The 27,498-nt window shown below is 42.6% G+C and overlaps 1 protein-coding gene across 1 annotated transcript in view; it reads left to right on the top strand.

Moving 5' to 3' along the window:
• Window positions 1-27,498, top strand: part of ADCY2 (adenylate cyclase 2) — a 3,890,318-nt gene that overhangs the window by 2,889,944 nt on the left and 972,876 nt on the right. The window contains exons 11-12 of the mRNA XM_086965279.1: window positions 2,726-2,769; window positions 19,962-20,042. Coding sequence (XP_086821405.1) covers window positions 2,726-2,769; window positions 19,962-20,042 — 125 coding nt within the window. The remainder of the gene's footprint in view (window positions 1-2,725; window positions 2,770-19,961; window positions 20,043-27,498) is intronic.

Raw genomic sequence — 27,498 nt, 5'->3', positions numbered from 1 at the left:
TTAAAGTTTTCTGCATTATTTTGGTGGCTATTTGGGATTTTATTTATGATGTCACAGTCTAGATGCATTGTGAGCATGCACATGACATGCACAGATGTATACAGATGAACTTTTGTGCCAAATTTGATGTAAATCCCAAGATTTAAAATTACTTTTGGATGTTTGCCGGCCATTTTGGATTGCGATTAGACTAAATAACGTCATAGGCAAGATTCACTTGGGTCTTGCTCTTATAAGATTACTATTACAAAGCCAAATGTCTGTACCATCTTTCAGCTTTCTATCCTAAGGTGAACAATTTTTCAATCTTATAGGTATGCTACAATAACTAATGAAGTAAATGTTCACTGTGAAATATGTTCTGATAGATTTCTGAGTGCCTAGGTTTAATATGCTGAAAGGGCCGATTGTTTCAAATAGCGTCACCAAAATCATTTCTAAATTCTAACCCAACAGTATTACCATTCCTTTCGCTAATAATTGAGACAATTTCTCTCTATAATTGAATCATCATTCAAAAAGCTATGATGACAGCTAACTATAAATTTCTTTTTTTCAGGATGTACCCATGGACCAGTATCATTGGCTAAAATATAGGGGAACATCTTTTACGATGCAAATGTTACCCCGCGCTACCATTACGACGTGTCTCTTACAACGCAAGTCGTAACCAAGACTTGCGCTGGAGGGCGCTCAAGGACAAGGAATAGTTAATTTACTATTCCAGCACCTTCCCTACTATACACGGGGACTGGTGTTGGAATAGTAAATTAAACTATTTCTAAGTCCGCACCCTACAGCGCAAGTCGTGGTAACGTCTTGCGTTGTAAAACACGCGTTGTAACGGTACGCGTGGTAATAGCCCGAGTCGTACCTTCATACATCCAAAATATATAATGGAACTGACTAAATGGCTTAGCTGCTCCGACCTCTATCTGAGACCCGGCCCGTTGGGACAGGTAGCTATTAGAGATATCAAACTGCAGTTCCTGGATAAATGGCAGGGGCTCAGGGAAGAGAAAGAGTTAGCCAAGCCTTCGGTCAGAAGGTTTGCCACATTGAGTCTGAGTCAACAGGCACAACCGTATCTACTTTTCATTAGCAATGCATATCACCGCTTTTTGCTGACCAGATTCCGTTTGAATTGGGTCCCCTGGCTATTGGCGTTTCCCAAACGACATGTGAAACATGGTACTTTAAAACCCTGTCCATGTGATAATTTCTTAGGCCAGGATACCCTACATTTAAATTTTTTTTTTTTTTACCTATTGAACCCCTGCATAGAAAGTTTATACTTCCGCTGCTCAGAAACTGTCAGTTTGCTTAAGTCAGGCCTGCACTATTATATCTTCAAATGTTATCTCTTCCCTTTGTCTTTTTTCCTAACAGGGTCCATTAGGCACAGGAAGAAGCTGTCTTTGCAGTAGCTATCCTGTTTTTTGCTAGTCGCACTCAGGGTTTGGTTTGTGTCATCATGTGCACTTCATGTTATATTGCTCACAGCAATTGGTTTTATGCTTAGCACTATTGCACGTTATATATTGTTTTCAGTGTTCTTTAAAAAACTTGATCCTGGGAACCAACAACACTGTTTTTACTATATTTGTTTGTGTGCTCTCAGTTTTATTAATTGTATTGTGTTGAAATGTCTTTTTAAAAAGCCTGCCTTAAGGCTTTCGATGGCGGGATTAAGTACTTTTTGACTGACTTGATTTTGATTACTATTATAAAACCAAGGGCCAGATGCAGGAAGCCTAATACCGGTGGGTAACGGCCGAAATTACCGAATTTCGGCCATTACCGACCGGTATTAGGCATTTGAGATGTATGGGCCTAATTTAAGGATTCGGTAATTTACCGAATCAGTAATTTAGGGAGTCGTAAATTACCGAATTCTTAAATACCGAATCGGTAAATTACCGAACCCTTAATGTAAGAAGCACTCAAGTGAGTGCTTTTCACTTGTAAGGATTCGTTATTTACCGCCAACTACAAGTTGGTGGTAAATAACGAAAACCGTTAAAAAAGCAATTTTGTGCTTTTTAACAGTGCCATGTGGCAGACATACATCTCCTTAGGGCATGTATGTGTGCCACATGTGCACCCATGCACTATTCACGGGTGCAACAGGGTGTCAATGTGACACCCTGACATCCTTGCAGGTCTTCCCCCTCTTACCGATTCGGTATTTACCGATTCGGTATTTACCGATTCGGTATTCCCCATTCATTCCTATGGGCATCCAGGCCCATAGGAATAAATGGGGAATACCGAATCGCTAAATACCGAATCGGTATTTACCGAAATTTACCGATTCGGTAAAAATTACCGAATGAATACCTACATACCATTTACCCATTCTAAAATACTGAATCAGTAAAATTCGGTATTTTAGAATCGGTAAATGGTATTTACCCACATCTGGCCCCAAATGTCTGTACCATCTTTCAGCTTTCTATCAAAGGTGAACGATTTTTCAGTCTTCCAGCAATACTACAATAACTAATGAATAGAATGTTCACTGTGAAATATGTTCAGACTGTGTTCTGAGTGCTTACATTTAGATATGCTGAAAGGGCTGATTGTATAAAATAGTGTCACCCAAAAAATTCTAACCTAACAGTTTTAACATTCCTAGGCTAAGCATTGATATAATGTATCTTCATAATTCAATAACTATTCAAAAAGCTATCATAACTGCTGACTATAAATTTCTTTTTTTCAGGATGTACCCATGGGTCAGTATCATTTCCAGCGCCGAACAGAAAGGTATGTTAAAACACTGATGTTTACTAAGTTAAAAAGTGCAAAGCATAAATTAGTAACTTTACTTTCTGATAAGATATTTTTTAATTGAGTTATGAAGCACTAAGGTGTAAGTGTGCCATGAGTTTCTCCAACATTCAAATGTAGTCATTTCCATGCCATACAAGAAGGACTAAGGTAAAAAAGCATTTATATTTCTGTATTTTCTTAAAATACACTATAAGAAACATAATTTATTTTCTCATAATATTATAATAACAACTTGTACGGAATTCTCTTCACAAACCCCAGGTCATGTAGAAATGGTGGCCATAGCTTTGCCTTCTCTTTATTCATAAATAGTGTGAGAAACGTAAACATGCTGCCACACCACATGCTTTAAAATACATCCTGAGAGAAACACCTCGGATTTCAAGAGGAAATTATAAAAAGCATATTTGATCTCGTTCAGTTAGTTCAGCATGTACAAACATTATAGTCAGGAAATGCATCACACTTGTGAAATAAGATTTTGTTATGTTAAAATAGTTGAAATCAAAAAACCACTTTTACAGATTATAAAGATCAATTAAAATAGATGAAAACAATGTGTTCCCACACATAGTCTATTTCTACTAGACACATAATTGTCCATAAAAGGATGGGCTTAGTTTAAAAAAAATGATATATAGCAGTTGACACATTCCTGGTACAAATCCTCAAGCTACAATAACCGAATACATCGACCCAGGAGCATCATGGGACATATAAATGAATACAATCCATAGTAGAGAAAGCAAGTAGGTACCCAATTAAAACATTTACCCCTGCTTTTTCCTGTTTAGTCACACTGTGCAAAAATATTGACTAACACTAAATACTACTCCCTGGCTAGTGTCCCATCTCAGAATGCGATAGGCCACACGGTATGCCCTCACACCCCAAAGAGTGCAGAGTGGTTTGATACACCTCTGCCTGGATCTACCATAGGCAGGACAAAAAAAGAGGATGTGTTCAACGCCCTCAATGACGTGTTCAAATGTATCACAGTTTAGGGAAATAGTTTGGCAATACTTCCATTTATGATTGAAATTATATATGTGAAGTGTTCCTAGTCTGAACAAAGTACGCACCATTTGTGGGGGAATCTGATCCACGTAAGCTAAGCTTCCTTGGCAGGGACAACTTTAGTGGCCAAGATAGCTTCTACCAGCCCCCTAGATCTTGCTTTTTGGTAATTGTTGATTCTCTTCCCAGAACGCCACTTTAACTCTACCCTTTGTGTCTTCCCCCATTGAAGATTGATTACTCAATAGCACACAAACCCAGGTAACATAGATGGAATTTGACATGTTTTAGCCAAGGGAGAAGATGAGCGTAGTTGAGGTGCGTGATATCCTCAAGAGCTAGCCTATAGTGGAAAAGCTTGGGGGTCGATCACAACTTCACCTAATAGAGAAGCTGGTTTAAGACTGCTAGGTCACACACCCTTTTGAACCTTGTGTAATAGAAGAGTTGGATCATAGGTGTACTCTGCGGGAGGCTAAATAGAGATCTCAAGAAGTTGTTTCCTTAGATATCAGGCCTTTGATGTTGGAAGAGCCCCAGACTTCAGCGCCCTATAAAGCAGCCACATGTGCCTTTGCCCTATATACCTCAATGTCTGTGGTGCAGACCTAGGGGGGATTACCTTACGCTTCTTGATATTGGCAGAGGCGGCAGAGTGTAGAAGAACCGCCTCGCTCTTGTCCAACTGAGCTTTCCATACCCTGCTCTTATCAATGCTGATCACCAGGTAGTTGAATTTTCCTACTACCTGGAGCGTTTCCCATTCAGCTGAAAATTCCCTCTGTGTTACTTGCGCAGGTTACACACTATGATCTTTGTTTTAGAATTGTTCACCTCCAAACCACGGATGAGACAAAACTTCTGAAAACGATTCTGAAGATTTTGCAGTCCAGATGGAGTACAGGAAAGCAAAAGTATGTCATCTGCAAATAAAAGTGCTGCAGTTGAATGACAAGCTAGTTTAGGGGATTTATTTATGGACTCAACTAAGAAAGAACGACGCCATTTATGTAGAGAGAAAAAAGCGTGGCGCAAGGACACACCTCTGCCTAATGCCACGCTGCATTGATTGTCAGTCAAATCGCCACCCAGACCCCATCTCACCTGTGCTATAGTATTGCTATGAAGTCTTATGAGGATGTCCAGCAAAGATGTATCAATACCTACAGCAGCCAGAGTGGACGAAAGGTGCTGCCTTGAAACCAGGTCAAAGGCTGCCCTGAGGTCTACAAAGGACAAGTAGAGATGGAGAGAGCCTGAGCTACTTAGATATTATGAGGTTGAACCAAAAGAGTTGGTCCACTATACTGACCCTAAAGGGGAAACCGGCCTGGAAAGATGTCAAGATGCCTGGCTCCTCCATCCAGTCCTGTATTCTGGCTATGATCTGGCAACAAAATATCTTCTGCAAATTATCTAGAATACTAATAGGCCGGTAATTGTTGGAGAACCTCTATCTCCCTTTCTGAATACTGGAAGGATCTCAGCATTTTTCCAAGAACCTTGGACCTACCCACCTGTCAATATATCAATCGATAGTTAGTTGATGCAAGGGCCCCACACCTGAGGTTCCAAGCGAAACAGGTTCTCCGTAATACAGTCCAGAGGACCCTAAGCCTTCCTAGAAGGCATATCCTCAAATTGCTCCTAGAGCTTCATCTAGGCAGAACTGCAATTGGGAGGTCTCATCTGCTGATACCTTTTCCCAGGGTCGATATTCAGGGATGACCAGACCAGTGTTTGGAATATCATAAATGTTAGAAAAATGATTGACCATTCTTGGGGTTGGATTGAAATTCCAATGGGCAAACAGAACGCGGGCAGCCATGAGAAAATATTTGCCAAAACCTCTGTGAATTATTGTTACTGGATGCCTCAACTAAGGCTTGCCATTTTTCATCCACCCAATTTTGTTTAGTACTAGATATTGTTTGTAATTTGATGGGGCTACCCTAATACCCACATGGTCTCCCCTTTTGATAGCCTCGATTAGCATGTACCTTGCCTGAGGGCAATCTTTATTGTACCAATACAGATGCTGCCCGGGTGTAACAATATTTTTACCCTCTTTGACCTGTGTACCTTAAGATTTCAGTGCGCATAACAGGGTAGGATGGTAATTTAATAGCAACCCTCCACCTGGATGGTCAATTAGAGGATTAAGTATCACATTAAATGCTTTGTAAATGACAGATAGGGAGGTCAAATTGAGAAATAATTTAGACCATTGTCTTGACTTTCTGTTGTTGTTCAGATTTACTCTGGCGTCAGACCTCTGCCCCATAATACTGAATTGCAGAGGGAAAATCATCCCATTTTAAGCTGCAGGGCACTGTGATCACTATCTTTGCGAAGGAATACTCCAAAGTCAACTGCTAGATGCCATAGCCCTAATTCTGCTACGATTGGGACCCCGTAAAAATGTATCAGTGCACTTTAGGTCTGACGGAAACCAGCCATTACATGCATGAATACCATGATTTAATGATAGTGTAAACAATTGCGTTGCTGCCACTGGCCAACATGAAAGAGAAATTATCTCAGGAGGAGGAATTCCTCTGGTCTCATCTTCCAAGCTAAAGATGGATACCAAACCATCCAGTGGCTCGAAGGTCACAACGGACAGCGAGCATCTCTCGAGGATAATAGGCATGCCAATTGGTGTAGCGTGGAAGATTCCGTATTACGGGGAGATGAGCAATCGTAAACAGTATATAGGTCAACCTTAGTTCCTTTACCTCATCTCAAAGAGAGACTCAGAATATCAATACTATGAGATATTAGCATTGAAGTTAACTCCATGGAATTCTTAACTCATCCAATGAGACCACCAGAGAGCCGTCCAGCTTTTAAGGGAATGTCTTTTATGCCATACCTGAAGAACCCTGATCTAAAACATTTTTCAAGAGTTCATGTTTATTGCATTATAAGTATGTCATGGGTGACAATCAATGACCGTCTGGATTCCCTCCATTACGGTCGCTCCCCCAGCACTCCACCTGCATTACGGAAGCCTTCCCCTCGCTGCCTGCCTTGCCTGCCCTGGTACCTGCTGCCTGCCGCCCTGTTACAGCGCATAGCTCATTCCACTGCGCTTGGTATCGTTTTTGCTCACATTGATTAATTTATTTAAATTCACAGCTGATGTGCGCTTAGTTTCGTTTTTGCTCACATTGATTAATTTATTTAAATTCACAGCTGATGTGCGCTTAGTATCGTTTTTGGCTCACATTGATTAATTATATTTAAATGCACAGCTGATGTGCGCTTAGTATCGTTCCTGCTCACATTGCTTCATTGTGATTATCTGCATAGCGGCGGATGTAACTATTACTGAAGCGTCTCTCTGGATACTTTGTTGCAAGTTTCATTGACTGAAACTCCGGCTGTGCCCCAGTTTTGATTTCTCACCGGGCGGCCATTTCAGTTTGTTTTACTTTTACCGTGACTCCTCCCAGACCCCGCCTCCCAGCTGACCCTCCCACGCTCCGCCCCCTCCACACTTCATTTATGCCTGATGTCCCAACGTGCAGCGTCCACGCGCTACGGCCACGCCGAAGGTGCGCCAAAGGTAAGCCCGTCTACGCCCGTCCGCGCCTGGACCGCGCCCAGCGCCAGACCCCCTGCCCCTCGCGCTGCCCAGCCCTCCCGCATTACTTATGATGCCACCACCCTCCTAGCCCTCAACCCCGGCCGTCCCCCAACTGCGTCCAAGCCGCTCCTGGACACACTCATGGTCCTTTCTCATGCTACTCCTGCAAATTCATCGGTACCGTCAACAACTTCGCTACGATCACACCTCAGATTCCCGATACCAACCACCTACAATGCATCCTTCTCAACACCCGATCGGTCCACAGACACGCCATTGACCTATGGAATCTACTAGACACCATCTCTCCAGACGTCGCCTTCCTAACAGAAACATGGATGAACGCCTCCTCCGCCCCAGACATCACCATTGCCATCCCAGAAGACTATAAGATCATTCGCAAGGACCGCACCGGCCACACAGGAGGAGGAATCGCTATCGTCCATAAAAAATCAATCCACATCTCAACCAGCTCTGATGTCAGTCTCGCCAACTCTGAACACCTTCACTTCCAGATCCACATCGACCCCAAGACAACACTCAGAGACACCCTCCTCTACAGACCACCAGGACCCCGCGCAAAATTCAGTGAAGACATCACGGACTTCATCACTCCACACGCGCTCCCCTCCAAAGATTACATCCTTCTGGGAGACCTCAACTTTCACCTTGAAAAGAACAACGACCACAACACCACCACCCTCTTGGACAACCTCGCCAACCTCGGACTTAAACAACTGGTCACTTCCCCGTCCCACATCGCAGGTCACACACTCGACCCTATCTTCACCTCCAGCAACCATGTCTCCTTCAGCCACACTACGGATCTCCTCTGGACTGACCACAGCTGCGTTCACTTCGCCTACAACAAGCCGAAACCCATCAACCACCCCCAACCAACTCTGCAAAGAAACTGGAACAAAATCACCATCGACCAGATCTCCTCATCGCTCCTTCTAAACACCCCAGCCCACTCTTCTAACCCAGACCAAGCCGCTACCAACTTCACCCTATGGTTATCCAACAGCGCCGACACCCTAGCACCACTGAAAAAACGTCAAAGCAAACCTGGCAGCAAGAAGGCCTCATGGTTCAACGATGATCTTAAGAAGTCCAAGAAACTCTGCCGCTCCCTCGAAAAGGCCTGGAAAAAAGACCCAACCACCAGCACCAAGGACGCCTTCAAAAACGCCACCCGCATACACCACCAACTAATCCGAAAGGCCAAGAAAACAGCATTCAAGGATCGACTAGACAACAACGCCCACAACAGCAAGGAACTTTTCAACATCGTCAAGGAATTCACCAATCCCTCGGCCAACTCCAACGACATCACCCCCTCCCAAGCCCTCTGCGACTCCCTAGCCTCATTCTTCCACAACAAAATTTCAGACATCCACAACAGCTTCGACAACCAACCCGGCGACCAATGCACCCAACCATATGCTGAACATTCACCCCCCTTGAACACCCTTTACGACTGGAACCCAATCTCCACTGAGGACACCATCCGCCTGATGAACTCCATCCACTCAGGATCCCCCACAGACCCATGTCCTCACCACATCTTCAACAAAGCAGACTCCGTCATAGCACCGCACCTCCGAGACGTCATCAACTGCTCCTTCAACTCCGCCACCTTCCCGGAAAGCTGGAAACACGCTGAACTCAGCGCCCTTCTGAAAAAACCCACAGCGGACCCCACCGAACTTAAAAATTACCGCCCCATCTCGCTCCTTCCTTTCCCGGCCAAAGTCATCGAGAAAGCTGTCAACAACCAGCTCGCCACTTTCCTCGAAGCCAACAAATCCCTCGACTCCTCACAGTCTGGCTTCCGAGCAAAACACAGCACTGAGACCGCCCTCATCGCAGCAACAGACGACATTCGAACTCTACTGGACAATGGAGACACAGTCGCCCTCATCCTCCTCGACCTCTCTGCAGCCTTCGACACAGTCTGCCACAGCACCCTTTTACAACGCCTCAGAAACATCGGAATACAAGGAAAAGCACTTGAATGGATCACCTCGTTCCTCACCGGAAGAACCCAGAGAGTCCGCCTCCCACCACTCAAGTCAGAGGCCACTGAAGTCATCTGCGGCGTACCACAAGGATCCTCACTCAGTCCCACCCTCTTCAACGTATACATGAGCCCCCTCGCGGCCATCGCCCGCCAACACAACCTCAACATCATCTCCTACGCGGATGACACTCAACTGATCCTTTCACTCACCAATGACCCCAGCACCGCCAAAACTAACCTACACGAAGGAATGAAAGAAGTTGCCGAATGGATGAAACACAGCCGTTTGAAACTGAACTCAGATAAAACAGAAGTCCTCATCTTAGGTACTTCCCCCTCTGCATGGGACGACTCTTGGTGGCCGGAAGCCCTTGGAAAAGCTCCCATCCCGACAGACCGCGCACGGAACCTACTTGTTATCCTGGATTCTTCACTTTCAATGAACAGACAAGTCAACGCCGTCTCCTCATCCTGCTTCAACATTCTTCGCATGCTCAAAAAAACATTTCGCTGGATCCCCACTGAAACCAGAAAAACAGTCACCCATGCTCTGGTCACGAGCCGATTGGACTACGGAAACACCCTCTACGCAGGTACTACCGCTAAACTCCAGAAAAAACTCCAACGAATCCAAAACGCCTCAGCCAGGATCATATTAGACATCCCGCGTAACGAACACATCTCTGGTCACCTGAAAAACCTCCACTGGCTACCCGTCAATAAGAGGATCACTTTCCGACTTCTAACCCACGCACACAAAGCACTCTACGAAATCGGACCAGAATGCCTCAACTCACGACTGTCCTTCTACACCCCCTCCCGCCAACTGCGTTCTTCCAACCAAGCCTTCGCCACTGTACCTCGTATCAACAAGACCACCATGGGAGGTAGATCCTTCTCTTACCTGGCAGCTAAAACATGGAACTCACTTCCCACTTACCTTCGCCTTACCCAGAACCACCTAGCATTCAGAAAGCAACTTAAAACGTGGATATTCGACAAGTAATCCTCCTCCACTCCCTAAGCGCCTTGAGACCCTCTGGGTATGTAGTGCGCTATATAAATTTTATGACTTGACTTGACTTGACCCTCACTAGGGATCCATGTTTTTCCCCTTAAGTCTAGCGATATTCCACGACGACAATATTGTTGTCGATTCGTTGACTGATGGTGCTAAAATGGACTTGTCAGGAGTAACCACAACACCTGTCCAACTATGGGGTGATATCACAGGTGGGAAAATGAATATGACAATTGGCACATGGTGGATACCGATCAAGACCTCGTATTTTACAAGCAAAATGATTTGTCCTCTAAGGTAATCCCTTAGAAAAAACGTAATTCTCACAATTTATACAGAACTCCTTTGATCTTTTGTTGAGTCTCCTACCACCTAACGTCTATCAGCAAACAACAGATGACAGTTATTGCCAGCTCTCTTACTAGGGTTACATGGAAGAATGGTAAGAATTCAGCTGGTAGCTTTTTTGTATACACAAGCAATTCACAGTCAAACCTTCAGGAATAATTACTTTTAAGTAGCAAGACGACCACATTAAAAAACCAACACCATAGGCAAATAGGGACCAATTCACAAAGGAGTTTACAGAATGTAATTTTAACTACTCAGAAAAGTAGTAATTTCCATCTATATAATCTACATCTGATTAATACAGTGTGAAAGGGTGTAAATTAATGTCTTGTAACTGTATGCATTCTACTCTCTAATGAGTGGATTGAAACGCTGTAATATTCAACGTAATTGAGACCAATAATCATTCATGTAGTGTCTGTCTAGAAAGGGGGAGCATAAGAAGTAAAATAAATAACATAGAAACAAAAAATGAATTCAATACTTTTTACAATGTTGCTAATATTTTTATTTTGAAATGCATACTCTTCAAAACACACAGACTACTTGTAAAGAGGTTAAGAACTACAGGTGGAAGTCAGTAACATTTTTGAAAAAGTTATACCAGTGTAACAGCTATCAGTATGTGTACATTTACATCTGTATGTGTTATTCAGGCACTCAGTCCCCGTGCATGATACAGTTATATAATACACAATACAAAATATATATCAATATTAGCATGGTAATACATGCTGATTTTCAAGTCGGTGCAAATAATACCAGAGAGTAATTATTCACTATTGAATTACCAGTGGACTTCAGAGAATACTTGCTGTTTGTGATGGTGCTAGTCACAAGCTGATTTATAAGTGAACCATGTGGGACTGAGACACAGTTTACAGAAGAAATACATTACAGCCATTTTCACTCATCTCTTAATCACCTCCCATTCTATCAACCATCTGGTTTTATGGGGAATACCTTTTCCACTTTTCTTCACATTTTGGCCCACTAACCCATCTTTCTAATCCACCACCTTGCACTGACTCATTATACAAATTCTTTTCAGATAAAACTTGCTTCACTTTTCTAGCAGTGGAACCCATCACCCATATTTCTCTCTTGCAATTATGCTCCCATTGTCATTTTTCATGCAGACCCTATCTCCCCCCCATCTCAAGCCAACCAACCACATCTAAATTAATGCCTTATAGACTTGTGGCCTGGTGCACCTGCAGACTCCCCTAGTGAACACGTCATAAATGTTAAGGAATACTAGATCTCAAGGTCTACCGTCTTCATTAATCTCCTGGAGCCACTTGTGGATTTTAGCCCTTGAACAGAAATCAAGTTCCTTAATATTGACTCTGAAACAACTCTGTCCATGCAGTCTGTCATATTTGTTTTATCCAGCTATAGAAATCCACACAACAAAGGTTAAATGGTTCAAATTTGTATCGTTTACAGGACATAAGAAATCTATTGTCATCAGCAATGCATATACTTGCATGAGTAGACCACTATTAACCAATTTAGACCTTAAAAACATAGCAAGTCTTTAATATGTCCCCCACAGTAAAGGCGGCATTTAAGGATGGCAAATAAGTGCTGTTCTCACAACAAAGGTTTAGGATAGTGTTTACGAGGTCCTTTAAACAAGCTGCAAAAACCTAACTGCAGAATAGTTTGATTATAACAATCAACACAAAAGCGTGAACTCACTGAGGCAATGAAGTCCCTACCTGTGCGTGCAGCTAATGAGAGCTGCATAAAGCCATTTTGAACCTAGAAACTAAGCTAAATTCATATTGGCTAGGAACAAGTTTAAGATATGACTGTAAACCTGGAAGATTAACAATACGCCAATAAACGAACCTACCTTTTTTTGTAGATATTTTTCTTCTCTATCAAGGGATCTTAGCTTAACGGAGGATCTTTGACAATCATTTTCTTCTTACAAGTACCTATTCTTTTGCTGTTAAAAGGTCCGGAATGCCAAGCTTTGTATAGCTATTTCTTACATATTTTATTCATGGGACGTTATCAAAGCAATTCATACGAATGCAAATCAGGATAATTTCTAGTGTGAATTTGGTGCTCTCATACGGCCAAGTAAACATCCAGAGAATAAACGGTTCTAGACTGATATTTTTCTCCAGGTAGTCTAATACAAATTCTCTGTGGCATATTTAATTGGAATCCCGGAAGTAGTCTGAGAAGCTGCAGACAGAATTGTGATTTCCCCTTACCCCAGTGCCATGGGTTGCCACGAAACACATCTAGCCTTCTGATGGTTCGACACAAATGTAAATAACGCATCCACAGTAAAAAGACCTTTTATTATGCTTTCTTAGATATATGGTAGTGGCGAAGTTCTTGGAATTGCCAAAAGGTACACCAAGCAGGAGAAAGAGGGAAATTTCTTTGCAATCTGTCCATTGATGAAAAAAATGACAGGTTTTATTAACTGGTTGATTGATTAACTGATTGATAGGCTTTATTTCGGTAAGAAATACCATAAAAGCTTTACAGAAATACAGTTTACAATAAATATCATATACGATCTATTTACACACAATGGATAAAAACATAGAAAAAGTTGATTGAAAAGGTTAAAACAAGGATTAAATTGACAAGGAAAGCCTTCTATTGCGAATCAACCAAGCCCATTTTAAAAATGTTGACACAGCACATACAATCACAGGGGATGTGTCAGTCATTAAAATACGCATTGCCACTATACACTGCTGGAAGACTAAGAGTCTGCAAAGTGGTTTTAGCCAACGAGTCCTCGGGGCACAATAGTCCGGACATTCAAAGAAGATGTGTGCTACAGACTCTACTCGGGAGGAACAAGATGCACAAAAAGGTGAAAGTTGATGATGTGGCCGCTTCCAGCGGGCGACTACCTCACCTACTGGTAGAATCCCCACACAAAACTTAAAATACAGGGTGCGGTCAAACGGAATAGAGATAGTGTCTAAATAGGGTTCATATGCCACCACATCCTTAATCCTCACAAAAGCTACAGTTGCGTTGCAGTGGCGTGAGTCAAGATGTAGTTGTGCAGAGACCCAGTTCCAATACAACTTTTTGATGGAAGCCTTTGGTGGGGCAGTTTTCGTAGACCATGCATCAGGTAACCCTATCTCCATTAATAATCTTTTGACATCCCTCAGCCATTTGATCCTGGACCACCCTGCCATGGCCATAACCTCAGATAGTGCTTCCGCATAAGAAGCTAATTCGGGCACCCGCCATAACCGTGCTCAAAGGAGCAGGGGACGAAATTGTGCTTGGTCCCTGATAGGTCTGCAACCTAAATCCAGTAGCACTGGCACTGTTGGTGTGCTCCATGGAAGAGCCATCAGATCTTTCAAGAATTTGTTCTCTGATTTGGCTAGTGGATCCAGGTTGCAGGTGCCCCACAGCTCCACCCCATATAGAGCGGCACTGACCCCTCTCACTTTATATATTTCCACAACTGGCGCAAGGGGTTTGCTGGATGAGGAGCATTGTTTCTTGAGTAAGGTGCCTCCTACCCTTTTGTAGCCCAGTAGCATTTTATGGATCTGTGGATTCCAGGAAAGGGAATCATTGAGGTGGATACCCAGGCAGTCAAATTCAGAAACTCTCTCCAATGGCTCGGAATTCAAAGTCGGGATTCTGCCAAGTTTCTTGGGGGGGTTCATGACCAGGAACTTAGTTTTGTCAGTGTTAATTGCCAGCCCTCTCAACAGACAAAACTCCTGAAAATTATTTAAAAGGCTCTGAAGACCCATGGGGGACTTTGAGATAAGAAGAGTGTCATCTGCAAAAAGCAGTGTAGGGATCCGTTTACCCGCCAAGGAAGGAGCGTCCGAGGGATTTCTAAGCAGATGATCAACCACACCGTTTACATAAAGCGAAAACAGGGTGGGCGCCAAGACACATCCCTGACGGACGCCCCTTCCCACGGGGATCCATTCTGTTTTTTCACCCTTCGTACCCCAATGCACCTGTGCAAAATTGCTATCGTGTAGTTTTACCAGTAGGGAAAGAATGTACAGGGGCAGCCCTAAGTCTATCAAGACCTTCCATAACTTCTCCCTTGGAACCAGGTCCAAGGCAGTCTTTAGGTCTATAAAAGCCAAATATAGACTGCCCCCTCCCAGCACCACCACCTTCCAGTGGAGAAGAGTAAATCTAAAGGCCTGCTCTATGGTCCCAGTGCCAGAGCGGAACCCAGCTTGGAGGTCCGACAAGATGTTATTGTCGTCCATCCACTGGAGCATCCTTCTCAGGATCACCTTCCCTGCCACTTTTTTGGAGGAGTCAATAAGACTTATTGGCCTATAGTTGGCAGGGTTGTCCGGACACCCCTTTTTGAATATCGGGACAACCGCTGCCCCCTTCCAGCATTCGGGAACGGGCGCACCCTCACTAATGGCATTTAACAGTGATGATACAAGATTCCCCCACTCCAATGGGCTTGTCCGTAATAGATCTCCCGGTATCCCATCAGGCCCTGCTGCTTTCAGCGGCACCAGGGTTTTAATTACATCCACCACCTCTCTAGCAGTAAAGGGAACGTACTCTAATCCCGTTAGGCAAACTCCCAAAAAAGGGGCAGTATTGATGAGTGGCTCGGTTGCAACATAGAGGTATGAGAAGTGATTGAACCAGCTCTGGGCAGGGATGTTGCACATCATCAATGTGCTGTCTGGCCTGTCCCTAGATCTTATAAGGTTCCAGAAACCTCTAGCATCCCTTTCCAAACTTGCTTTCCTCAGATCCGCCCAGAAGCTGTCCTCCCATTCTCTCTTTGCTGCAAGCACAGTCTGCGAATAGTTTTTTCCTTGCCAATCGTCGGCCAAGGACTTGCTCTTCACAGCGCAAATCAAGGAGCTTTTCATCTCCCTACATTTTTTCGTAAACCAACCATATGGGTTCGGCCTGGATTTACGCTTAACAGCACGAGAGGCCTTGTTTGGAAGATAAAAAAGATCGCTCAGGGCCTTTGTGGTAGCACAAAAAAGCGATGATACTTCCTCAGCATTTAACGTAGGTATAACTAACTTGGACTGGGCAGTAGCCAGAACTGTTGAGATGGATAGGACAGGTTTTATAGACTTTGGCATCAAGGTCACTATATATAGCTTTGACAATTTAGTAATACGGCCAAAGTCTGTATCTCCATGACATTACAATCAGTTAATTTCTTAAGGCTACTGATTATTCTGAACTTAGAAACTGTCATTCACATAGACAAGGACTGGGATGGACCTTTGACCAAGTCTGGGCATCTTACAGCCCTCCTCAAAAGTCTTGCCTTCAGTGAGTTTGTGTAAAGAATAAACAGAAGAGGGACCATAACCCATTCTTGTTGTACATCAGAACACAGGCTGAAACTCCTCGATACCTTTGTGGCCAGATCTCACTGCCACACTTAAATTCATACACATCGTCTTTAACAAAGGTAAAACAGCCTTGTCAATACCTATCTCACCTACTATACTCCATAATGTGCATCAATCCACTTTGCCAAAGGCCGGAGGTAATGACCTTTGTGTAGCATGTACATATTTATGATTTAACAAGTGTAGATTCAAATATTGCTCTACTGTCCCTTTGCCTTGGCGAAATGTATATTGACTGAACAATTCTAATTGGAGTGTCTGTCTATTCTAACACTCTATTGATTAGTATTCTCTTAATTATCTCGATCAAAGACTCAAAGATATTGAGCAACTGCAACTCAAACTCAAATTAGATCCGCCCCCCACTTTTATTAAAGATTGGAATAATAACAGACATTGACCGGGTGATAGGTATGTTAATAGAATCTAATGAGTTGAAGACATTGCACAGTAGTGTAACCCATTCTTCAATTTTGTATTTGAATAAATCCATTAGAACACTTCCGGCCCTGGGGATGTTTTGCCAGAGCTGCTCTTTATTGTTGTACACATTTCCTGAAACCTTTTATGCTTTCTGAACACTTTTCCAGTTTGTGTATCAAAACTGTCATTTATCTGGGCAACATTATAAATTAATTTTAAATCATCCATCAAAAATGACGGCACCACATTTATACATTCTCCTCAGGTTTCACTTGAAGGGTAAGGTGGCAATTTCATACTATTCATGATTCTTCTACCTTTGCAGACTTTCACTATGGTTCCACCCTCTCTTTGTTCAAAGACAAAACAATTCCATATGGCTGGGTCCAAACTGAGATGACATGGTGGGAGAAAAATGATGGATTAGGACGCAGCCCATGTGTTTACCAGTGGCTGAGATTAGTGCAAGTATTTTGTCCATTACTTTGTTTTTGATGTCCTGGATTTCTTTAGAAATAAGTCACTGAATTATTTAATAACCACAGACAATCACAGTCCCATTTGTTCTACTTCAGTGTGCTGCACAAAATCAAATCACATGTTCTCTTCTTAAAATATTCTGACCCATTTGAAACGCATCTCCCGGTCACTAATGTCGTGTAGTTCCTATAAACCTACATAGGATCTGCGCATTTAGAAACCCCCACTAGGTATGTTTGCCTGTATACCAGCTAGCTCACAGTGGTACTATAAACTCCTCTTACCAAGGAGAGAATAATTCCTAGCAACTATCGAACATGACAAGTCTGTCCCATCAGGGATCGTGTACTTTTCGCTCAGTCACTCGTGCTCACTTTGGATCCGAGAAATACACAGAATAAATGGTGGGGATGTTTCAGTAAGCATTTACTGAACCAACGTCATTCTAGTGTAAAATAGGTGAGCTGAAACAACCATTAGACAGAAACAGATATAAATGATTTTTAGCACCAGCAGAGTAAAAGGATGGTAGATTCCTACCATAATGCTAAGAACAATCAATATATGCAAGCATATAAATACATGACAATAATAGTGCGTACTCCTACGATGCAACCCTAACTAGATGTATCTAAATGTACCTAGCTTGTATGAAGGTGTAGAGCCAAGAATCCTCCTAGGCTAAAGCCAAACCCATTATCTGAAGTGAGAGACTGTGGGACCCTGTCATGGTATCAAGATGGATACCCCGCAAGGGATTTCAGACCACTGCGAGCTGGAGTGCTGGAGTGCAGGAACCTCAGCGTCTCGCGTCAGTGTGTCAGCATTGAAGTCTTTCTCCTCTACTTGTAAATGTAAATGTACAGGAATTTATATAGCGCAAATCAACAACTGGTCTCAAAGCGCTTGCTTAGGGAACCCGTCCTGGTATTCCCCTGTGAGATAACCCCGGCAGGGTATCCGCAAGGTGAAAGCCAGGCATCCCACCGCGAGGGGCCGTTGTGGAGATTAAGCAAGCTATTGCCCAGAGTCGCAGAGTGTGAACCCGTGAATCAAGTAGGCACCGGAGCAAGAATTGTCGAGTCCATGGACAATTTAGGACTCAAAACCCCGCCGAGCCAGGAATTGAACCCTGGTCCCGGGCTGACCTCTGCTTCCAGGTCTGCCTCTTCTAACCAGTGAGCCAAACTTCTCCACGCGGGTAAAGATGTGGTGTATATATACCCAAAAGGTACCATCAGGGAATTTTACCTTGCTGTGTCATGTCGGTCGTGGATGACAGAAGGAAGGGCCCTTATACATAGTTTTTATGCAGAGGATTGTAATCCTGCAGTGATTCTGAGAATCTTCATGCATAATTAATGTGGCTAGTTTTCGGGGAACACCACACAACATTTTATGCAGTGCTTAAGTAGGTAAAAGGTCAATACCAAACCCCATTGTGTAGTGTAATGGTACGGTAAATGTAGGTGAAAGGTTAGGAGAATACTCTGGCCTATATTAGGGTACCCATTGAAACATAACATTTTAATGTTGAAGAAAGTCTGCCCTCATGTCAATTTGAAGTATGCAAACTGTTTATTAAAAAAAGGAAAATGTATCTGTAAATAATGGAAATGTGCAGCAAGACACCTCAAAGAACAATAAGGAGTGCAAGGAGAAAGAGAAAAGACTAGATAAGATGCCATATTTCTCCGGCATATTTTTCCAAACAGGCATAATATAATTTGATCTAAAATTGCTAAAGGAGAAATACACCATGGTGGGTCAGAAAAAATTGCCCACGATAAATGTTGGCAAAACAGGGTTTTAGGGTTTGGGAGGACAGGACAATGCAGCTGTTAAAGAGCTGGTTTATTGAGATACTTAAAAGACATTTGAGTTTCTAGTAACTGAATTTTAGATATCAAAATGGGATTTCTAAAGGTTTTCCAAATAAGATATACTTTGTGATGGCAAGTGTGAGAACATACAGTCAAGCCAAGCTAGAAAATACCTAGATAAATCACAGAAGTCGTAAATACAATGCTGGCTGTCTTGTCATGAATGGATCAGAAACTTCGACCCCTAAATAACCCTCACACACATTTTGTCTGATAAGCAAGTGGACAGGTCCATACAGATCTACTTCATTTTTTATTGTGTCTGTGATATCCAACACGAATATAGCACCAAAGCGAAACTTTCAACCAACATGCAATGGAACTATATTTGACTGTTGAATAGAATCAATGGAGTGTGAAGTCAAAGGACACCCGCAGACATCTTGAAAGGCATCACTCTCAAGAGCAATCTGTGAAAGATGTGTAAGAGTTCAGGAAGGATCGTTAGATTGGCAGGTTGTAGGTGCTAAGAATATGATTTGAGGAAGAAAGAGGAAGAAAGGCTGATGGAAGGAGTCCTAAGGAAACGATGTATCCGAGAAAACCACACCCCAACTGTTCACATTGTGTGCTATATATACACATGACGCATTTAAACTCTGCAAACCGGAGACCGAAACAACCACAATGCATTATTTTGATCATGAGTGGTTTGGTTTTTGATTTACTTTTTTCCATCGGTCAACGGTTTCACAAGTTATAAAACATACACATTATTTAACATTGTGTAATTTCAATCTAACATGATAGTATCCATGTTTGATATAACTTCCTCTTTGAGACCCCAAGGACACTTTATACTTTAGAAAAAAAATACACACAGATCCGAAAAATTGTTGTCATGTGTGGTCATGGGTAACCACCCTCAGTAAAAACGTATAGATCATTAAATTGTTGTCAATGTCATATCAAAATATGTTTGATAATATCCTAGAATGTTCAATAACTTCAAGTTTAATGCTGGTATGTAACGAGTTGACACTTTATTTTCTAGAACTAAATCACAGAAGAAGAGATTCGAAGAAGAATTGAATGAGCGGATGATTCAGGCAATAGACGGAATAAATGCTCAGAAGTAAGTGTTAAATTACACCCCATCATTGGTGTGCGCCACTGTCTTATAATAGACCCTTTCTTCCAGTTTGTCCCGCAGACTTTGCAGACAAATGATTGCCTATATTTGAGAAATGATAATACCTTAGTAGCTCTCCTTCAGTGCTCGTGTTCCTTTTTCTTTTCTTCACAAAACAAGATTAGCTGCAGGTCACTTTTGAAATTAATGTGCTCTTTCCTAAAACTGAAGTTCTAAGAAGTACATGCCCCTATATAGATGCGCCACATCTGTAGGCGGAGAATAGAGCCATCTTCTTATCTTATGGGCAACCAATTTTGTGTGGTGTTGGGGATGAACTCGTCCGTATTAGGAAGTCTGGTTTTTATTTTAATCTAATAAATGTAAGTGCAGATCAATACATTGCATAATTCTACAGATTCTGTTTGTGTGCTGTACCATCATCCAATTAATGCAATCCAAGACAGGCGCAAAAGGTGCATGCACATTTGGAAAATTATACCTAGGTTTGATGTGTGACTCACTAGTTTGTCTGTTTGTCGTATCATCCGAATCACACAAATGGTACAATATGGTGAAAGATCACAAAGTAGCATTATCAAGCATGTGGCGGCGCACACCAAACACTTGCTCACTGCTGCAGCACTTTTCCGTCTCCAATGGGACACAGACCTCTCAAGCACATATTTTCTGTATCCTGGACTAACTCTCAGGCAGCCCTGCAGCAAAATCACTTCAGTTCAGAGGCACTGTCCTGTGGTAAATAAAATTACCGGGACTATTTTTCTATATATTAAATGACAATAAGGATAGCTCAATAAAATGAGAGGCAGAGTCCGTGGTATCTGAGTCATACGGGCTTTAATTAAGTGCCTCGAGACACTGGACATCGGGTTCCATCACCACTAAGGTTCAGGAAGGGATATTCAACATTTTATTAACATCACACAATATATATAGTAAAACAGTATAATTGCATTGAATACAGTAGGCGTGACAAGTGAAAAGAAAAGAGATAAGAACATATGGGCGTAAAAGAAGGCGTGTATAGGGGCGTACACGGAGGTGTGTGCTAGATACGTCACAGAAGTGTCATAGGTGGGTGGATGCATAGAGTAATTCTGCAGGGTCGGCAGAAACCTTTACCCTGTATGCGTGCGCAACTGAGCATGACGTGGTATTGACGTGTAACTGGGGAGAGCTGGGGGGCTTGACTTTAGCACTAGTAGAGGAGACTGATGTCTGGGATGTCAGAACGACCTGCACCTATAGCATATCTGGTATCTTGTGTTTGGAGGATGTGTTGTCTGAAGCAAAAGGTCTCTCGGGCAGAGGCCATACATCACTGAATGCTAGTGGGTGCATACGTGTCTACGTGCAATGCGCGGGGCCATGGGCCTACTATGGCAACGGGTGCAGTAAATTACTTGTAAGGAGACAGGAAGGCCGGGCCCTTTGCTCTGCAGCCGGGAATATGTTTACCTATTTCACTAGACTGGAATGTGTTTTTGCGGAGGCTGAGTAGATAACTGTAGGCAAAATACCGTCTTGGCAGGCAGGCCAGGCCGAGCCGGGCACCGCTTTGCTGGGCAGGAAGTAAGGTAGAGGTCAGGGATGCATACCTAAACTGCAGCTTTCAGAGACAGAAGAGACTCGGAGCCTCAATTCAGGGCCTGGCTCGGCTGAGCCAGAAAAACGTGTGCATCTTTAAACGTGTATCATGTAAAGACGTTGGCAACATGGGTCTAGGAACCAAATTAATGTTGCTTTCATGGAGGACTTGGTAGATGACATGTTAACGTTGGACGCAAATGCAAATGCGTCTTCATTTTCGGCCATGGAGGGAAAATGCATGGATGTCATGCACATACATGGAACGTTGGGGTACACGATAGGGGACATACTTGGCCATATAAAATTCAATTTTCCTCAGTCCTGTAAGGTTATGTAAATGCTAACAAGCAACAGTACTACACGCAATCCGGACGTATCTTGTCTATTCCTTCATATAAATTTGAAACGTGTCGTCGTAGAACATTTATTTTGACTTGTTTAACCTCCATGCATCCCAATCAGAAATGCTGTACGTAGCAAAAAGGTGCTGGTAGATCACTACTCAGACGTACGTACTTGAAAGTGAGTGCTAAATAAATAGAGCGGGGCTGATCGAGACTGCCATTTTACCCTGCAAGTTTAACTAACTCATTTAAATGACTCGATTTATAAGTGCAAGATATTTACAAAAGTTTAAAAGCTGAATGTCACTGTGGTGACAAGATTGAATATTTCTTCCATTACATGTACAGTCTTCACCCCCCACCACACTGCTACTGTGGTGTCATTTTTTAATTATCACTATGATGTCAGTTTTGTGGATGCTGTGCAAGTGAAATCAAGTTGCTTTCTCCAACTAATCCACAACATTGCTGCTAGGATAATATCAGTCATCGGAAAACTGGATCATTTTACCAACTCTCTATCAAACAAAAGGTCACCTTTAAGATCTAATGTATAGCCCAGGAGATGCTCAAATGTTGCCTCAAAATAAAAACGTATCCTGGTCGCTCACTGACAGGAATCCAGATGAGAGGGTCCATGGACATTGATTCACCAAAATGCCAGGGGTAGCGGAAGTGACATCATATACCCCTTGACTTTTATGATGTCACAGGAAGTAACATCATACGACCTTTGACCCTGCATCATACCATGAAGTGATGTCAAATAACCTTAATTCTGATGACATCACAAAAATCAATATTGCTGAAGTTACATAATTGCATAATTATTATTATATATTCTTCTAGGGGAGAACAAAGTGTGGGTTTTCTTCCCTTAGAATAAAATGGGCTTTACTAGTGCATTTTAATGCAACATCTTCACATAAGTTAGCTAAAAAGCAATAGTCTGTAAGAGAAACACTCACTAAATATTCAAGTCCTTTCATGTTGTGCCAAGCTACTGGAATCTGACAGTCCCCATGAGTTCTCACAATTACGTTTTTAAAATGTCTTAGCGGTGCCCCCTTCCGTCAAAAACTACCTCCATTGCTAGGACCAGCATTTTGCCATGGTGACCCCTTTTGCCCAAACATTAAATACAATATGGCAGTGCCAGAATTTTCCTAACATTGCTTCTCTTGCACTATGGAGGTCCCTTGTGTCAAAGGTTATGTCTATTGTGTCATGGACCACATTTTTTCATGGCTGGCCCTGTGACCTTGCCACAGTTGTCTTCCCATATGCCAAGAATTTCCTCCAATGTGGCATCACAAGCAATGTACAATAGGGTAGCAGTTGCACACCTTGTTTATCAATTTTCTCCTTTATTTTTCCAGTGCAATCCTCTTTGCTTGCAGACTGGAGCTGTACCTCGCCTCATAGCACATTATGTAAACTTCAGCAACGATTGCAGCAACTTGTTACTGCATATCCAATCGCACAGCGTCAAAAAATGGCTTGCAAACTTTTCCATTTTCCAAATTCAATGTATTATTCCATAATTTTCAAAATCCATCCATTTTAGCTTTTTAGTTCACTGTAAGATTGTCCAGAGACCCATTTTTTTTCACATGAAGCAGTTGTGCCAATCCAGGCCTCATACCACATCACGAGGGACACTTAATTCATGTTACACAGCAAAATTCAGAATCCCAATGCATTTCGGGCCTCTTTTGCCCTTTGTCAGGGGACGCTGTTTGGATTTAAACATGTAAAAACCTGTGTTAGTCTTCTACAATTAAGTGCTACTATTTTATTGCAAAAATACATTCTACATACATCTGAATAATGTTTTAAACGCGATTCTACCCTTTAAAACTAAAAGAAAATAGTAGCACTTAATTATAGAAGACTAACGCAGGTTTTTACATGTTTAAATCCAAACAGCTTCCCCTGACAAAGGGCAAAAGATGCCCGAAATGCATTGGGATTATGAATTTTGCTCTTTAGCATGAATTAAGTGTCCCTCGTGATGTGGTATGAGGCCTGTATTGGCACAACTGCTTCATGTGAAAAAATGGGTCTCTGGACAATCTTACAGTGAACTAAAAAGCTCAATTGGATGAATTTTGAAAATTATGGAATAAAACATTGAATTTGGAAAATGGAAAAGTTTGCAAGCCAATTTTTTGACGCTGTGTGATTGGATATGCAGTTACAAGTTGCTGCAATCGTTGCCGAAGATCACAAGCAATGTGCCATATGTGCCAATTCTGTCAAGAATTTTTTCTAGGAGGCCAGTGCTGGAGTTTTTTCATGCGAGTTCCATGTCAAAATGTATCTACTGAGTGCCAGCAGTAGCATTTTGCTGAGGATATGCCACGTGCGATATTGCCTCTAGTATTCCAGTGCCGACATTTTGTCAAGGGTGCTTCTAGTAACCAAGAAGCATTCAAGGTCCAACAGTGGATCTGCAAGCATACCAACACATGCTCGCTTACATTCACGTATTTGCACTCATTCATTTTCACCTACTCTTGTGCACTCACTCTCACCCTGAATCACTCATTTGCACTGACTTGCACTCATTCATTTTCACCTACTCTTTTGCCCTCAGGCTCACCCTGAATCGCTCATTTGAACTCTCTCCCTCACTCTTACTCTGACTCGATTATAATTACTCACTCCATTCACACACACACAATCCCATACACAGATATGCTCACACATATACAAGCTCTCTCACCCAAACTCTCACTCACCCATATGCATGCACACAACACACATTAAAACCATTTTATTTTTCTTATCTAAGATGCCAGTGAATGTCCAGATCTTACTGCTCCACTTTTTATTACACTAATAGTGAATAATAAACTATTATTCACTAATAATGTAATACAAAATTAGCAGAAAACGTGGTTAGAGTCTGACTGTAATAATGCCAGACTCCCTGTGTTCTTGGCACTGATTTTTTCCCCCTCTGAGGCCAGGAATTACAAAGGCAATTCCAGGGCTAACAAGGGGTACACTATGGGTCGCAACTGTGGCACCTGGAGACCCCTAAATGATGATTGTGAGAGAGTTCCAGGTCATACTGGAGTATGGGCCCTCAATTAAAATGACTGTGATATTTCATAGCTGGTATACTGCGTCCACCATAATGGCTGTTGAAAATGTCTATAGTGTACCTCTAAAATGCCTCATGTCCTGCTGTGACACACACAAAAGAAATATCAGACGAATCAGGACCACTGGATTGCATTCTAACAGCCAGCATGCTTGCAAGCTCTGATCTCTAAAAACACAAAATGCCCCCATATGCCTAACACTGCTTTCAAATTGATGAAAAATCTCCAAGGCCTCTCTTTCTGAAACCCAGAGGACATAGGCTGCCACAACTAAGATTTCAAATAAAGGCTCTTAAGGTGTTATGCTTGTCTCCTGTCAGCCCCCAGAACCTGTGATTCCCATTGGTGGTTCCTCCACTCTGCAGGGGGCATCACTTCTCTGCCGCAAATTAAAAGGCCTACCCTCGGTGCTTATTTGGTGCAAAATGCCTAACAGCTCTTTTGGTGTGCTCTTTGATGCAGCCGAAGTCTTCCTTTTTTAAATTTCTTTTCAAAAGAAAATGTGCTCTAGCGCAATTTCTAGCTTTTTCGGGGACCCTAGCCCCAAGCTGGACTCCCACAACACTTATGGCAAGGGCTGCAACGAAGCTCTAAGGCTCATGGGGCCAATATGGCTCCTCATATGCCCGCTGATAGTTTTTTTGTAATGGCAGTTGAGCCATCGGTTCTTCTTATCAATGTGTCACAAGCTTGATTCATGCCCCGAGGGAACACTCACTTCCACTGGCTACTTGTAGGGACTCCACTCAATGGAGCTTAGCTTTTCTTAGCTTGGCAGCCCTGCCGACCAATTGGCCAGCCTACAATTGAGCAAGCAGAAATACAGCTTATTAATCTGGCCCTGTTGGGTTGATTTGAAAGAGGAAAATGTGTTTTAATCTTGATGGTGTATACTAGTCACCACACTTGTTTAATTTAGGAACCCAGGTCCATTCTATTTCTAGATTTTTCAGGCGCTTGTTTCCAGTCTACTCTCTCCTTGCTGTGGTAGACCTCAGTGACCTGACCTCCTGTCCTCAACTCCTCAGCAGTCTCTCTGGCACTGAGTTTTCAGCAACAGCACACCAAGGCACTCAAGGCAGACCACAATGCCTGCAAGCCTGCACTACCCTGACTGCATGACTTCCTGGCTACAGCGAGGTCATCTGTGTTTCTTGCAGCAATTTGGGACAACTATCCTAGGGTAACTCAAGGAGAACTGGTACTCGGAATTTCCAGGGATACCCTAGCCCCCAGGGTCCACAGCAAGTCTATCTCTACTGTCCCTCAGAAGATGTTGGAAGCCTAGTGTCACTGGCCCTGGAGAAACAAGTCCACAGAATCCAAGTTAGTTGAAGTCCAGAATGTCTTTTCTCTCCAGACAGTAGTTCCAACATGAGCGGTCTTGCCCATGCTTATCTTCTGCATGTCCAAATGTTTCTCAGAGTTATTCCTATGTGCCGGCGTTTGAAAATAGAGCAGCAGAGATCTACAAGGTGTCACATCATCCCTGAACTTGTAATTCAATCCCCTGCACTGCATCATTGGATTTATCAACATGACTGAATCAACTCTTGGTCGGTCACAGGCTCTCTCTAGCTTATTCCCCCTCCCCGAACCAACAAAAGAAGCTGGTTCCTTTGCTTTAAAACGTCAAAGGTGAGCCATCCTGCGAGTGAAGACAGAGCTTTGGGGGTTTAATCCCCTCCAGGTGGGCTCATTGTGGGGGCGGTGGATACTTGAACATATGTGCTGGCCAACAGGGTAAATAACTTGGCCCAGCAGGGTAGTCAAAAGCCCAAATCAGAGTAGAGACTGACTCAAGAAAACAAACGGTAACATTCATGAAATATGAAAGAGTGCAGAAATAACCAATTAAAATTATATCGGGACATTTGTTTAGCTATAGAAAGAGATGTTAATCTTTTCTTTAGTTTGAGAGAAAGCAACATTGTTATTTGGTGCAGCTTTGCCCTACAATAAGATTAAAGTAAAGCACTACAGACTACAATCTCATACTATAGTAAAAAAGAAATGCAGCTATCCCTTTTGAATGCCCAATTAAAGTATAAGGCCTGTACAGCCCATAATCATATTATTAAAAGTCCCATTTGTGACAAGCAACCAATGTGCAGATAGTGAACTGAGTTAGACAGTAGTCGGACTCTCTCAACCCGCATATGAGTGTGGACACTTTTGCACGTGATCATGTATATCTTGCACAGAGCCTTTTATCCCAACTGCATATCAGCCAACTTTGTTTTAAAAGGTGTGCACTGATGTCTAGCACAGAATTTTATTTTATCAGCCCTCACAGTGAGTGGGTGAGAGAAAGTGCGTTGTTGGTTGAGGGGTGTGTGAGCCCTTTTCAAGCAAGGGCCACAATCCTTGTCAGGGTGAACCACAAAA

This window comes from Lissotriton vulgaris, chromosome 4_1 (assembly GCF_964263255.1).
Source record: "Lissotriton vulgaris chromosome 4_1, aLisVul1.2, whole genome shotgun sequence".
In the NCBI taxonomy this organism is placed as follows: domain Eukaryota; kingdom Metazoa; phylum Chordata; class Amphibia; order Caudata; family Salamandridae; genus Lissotriton; species Lissotriton vulgaris.
Note: the sequence above shows the minus strand (reverse complement) of the source record. Positions and strands in the feature narration are given on the sequence as shown.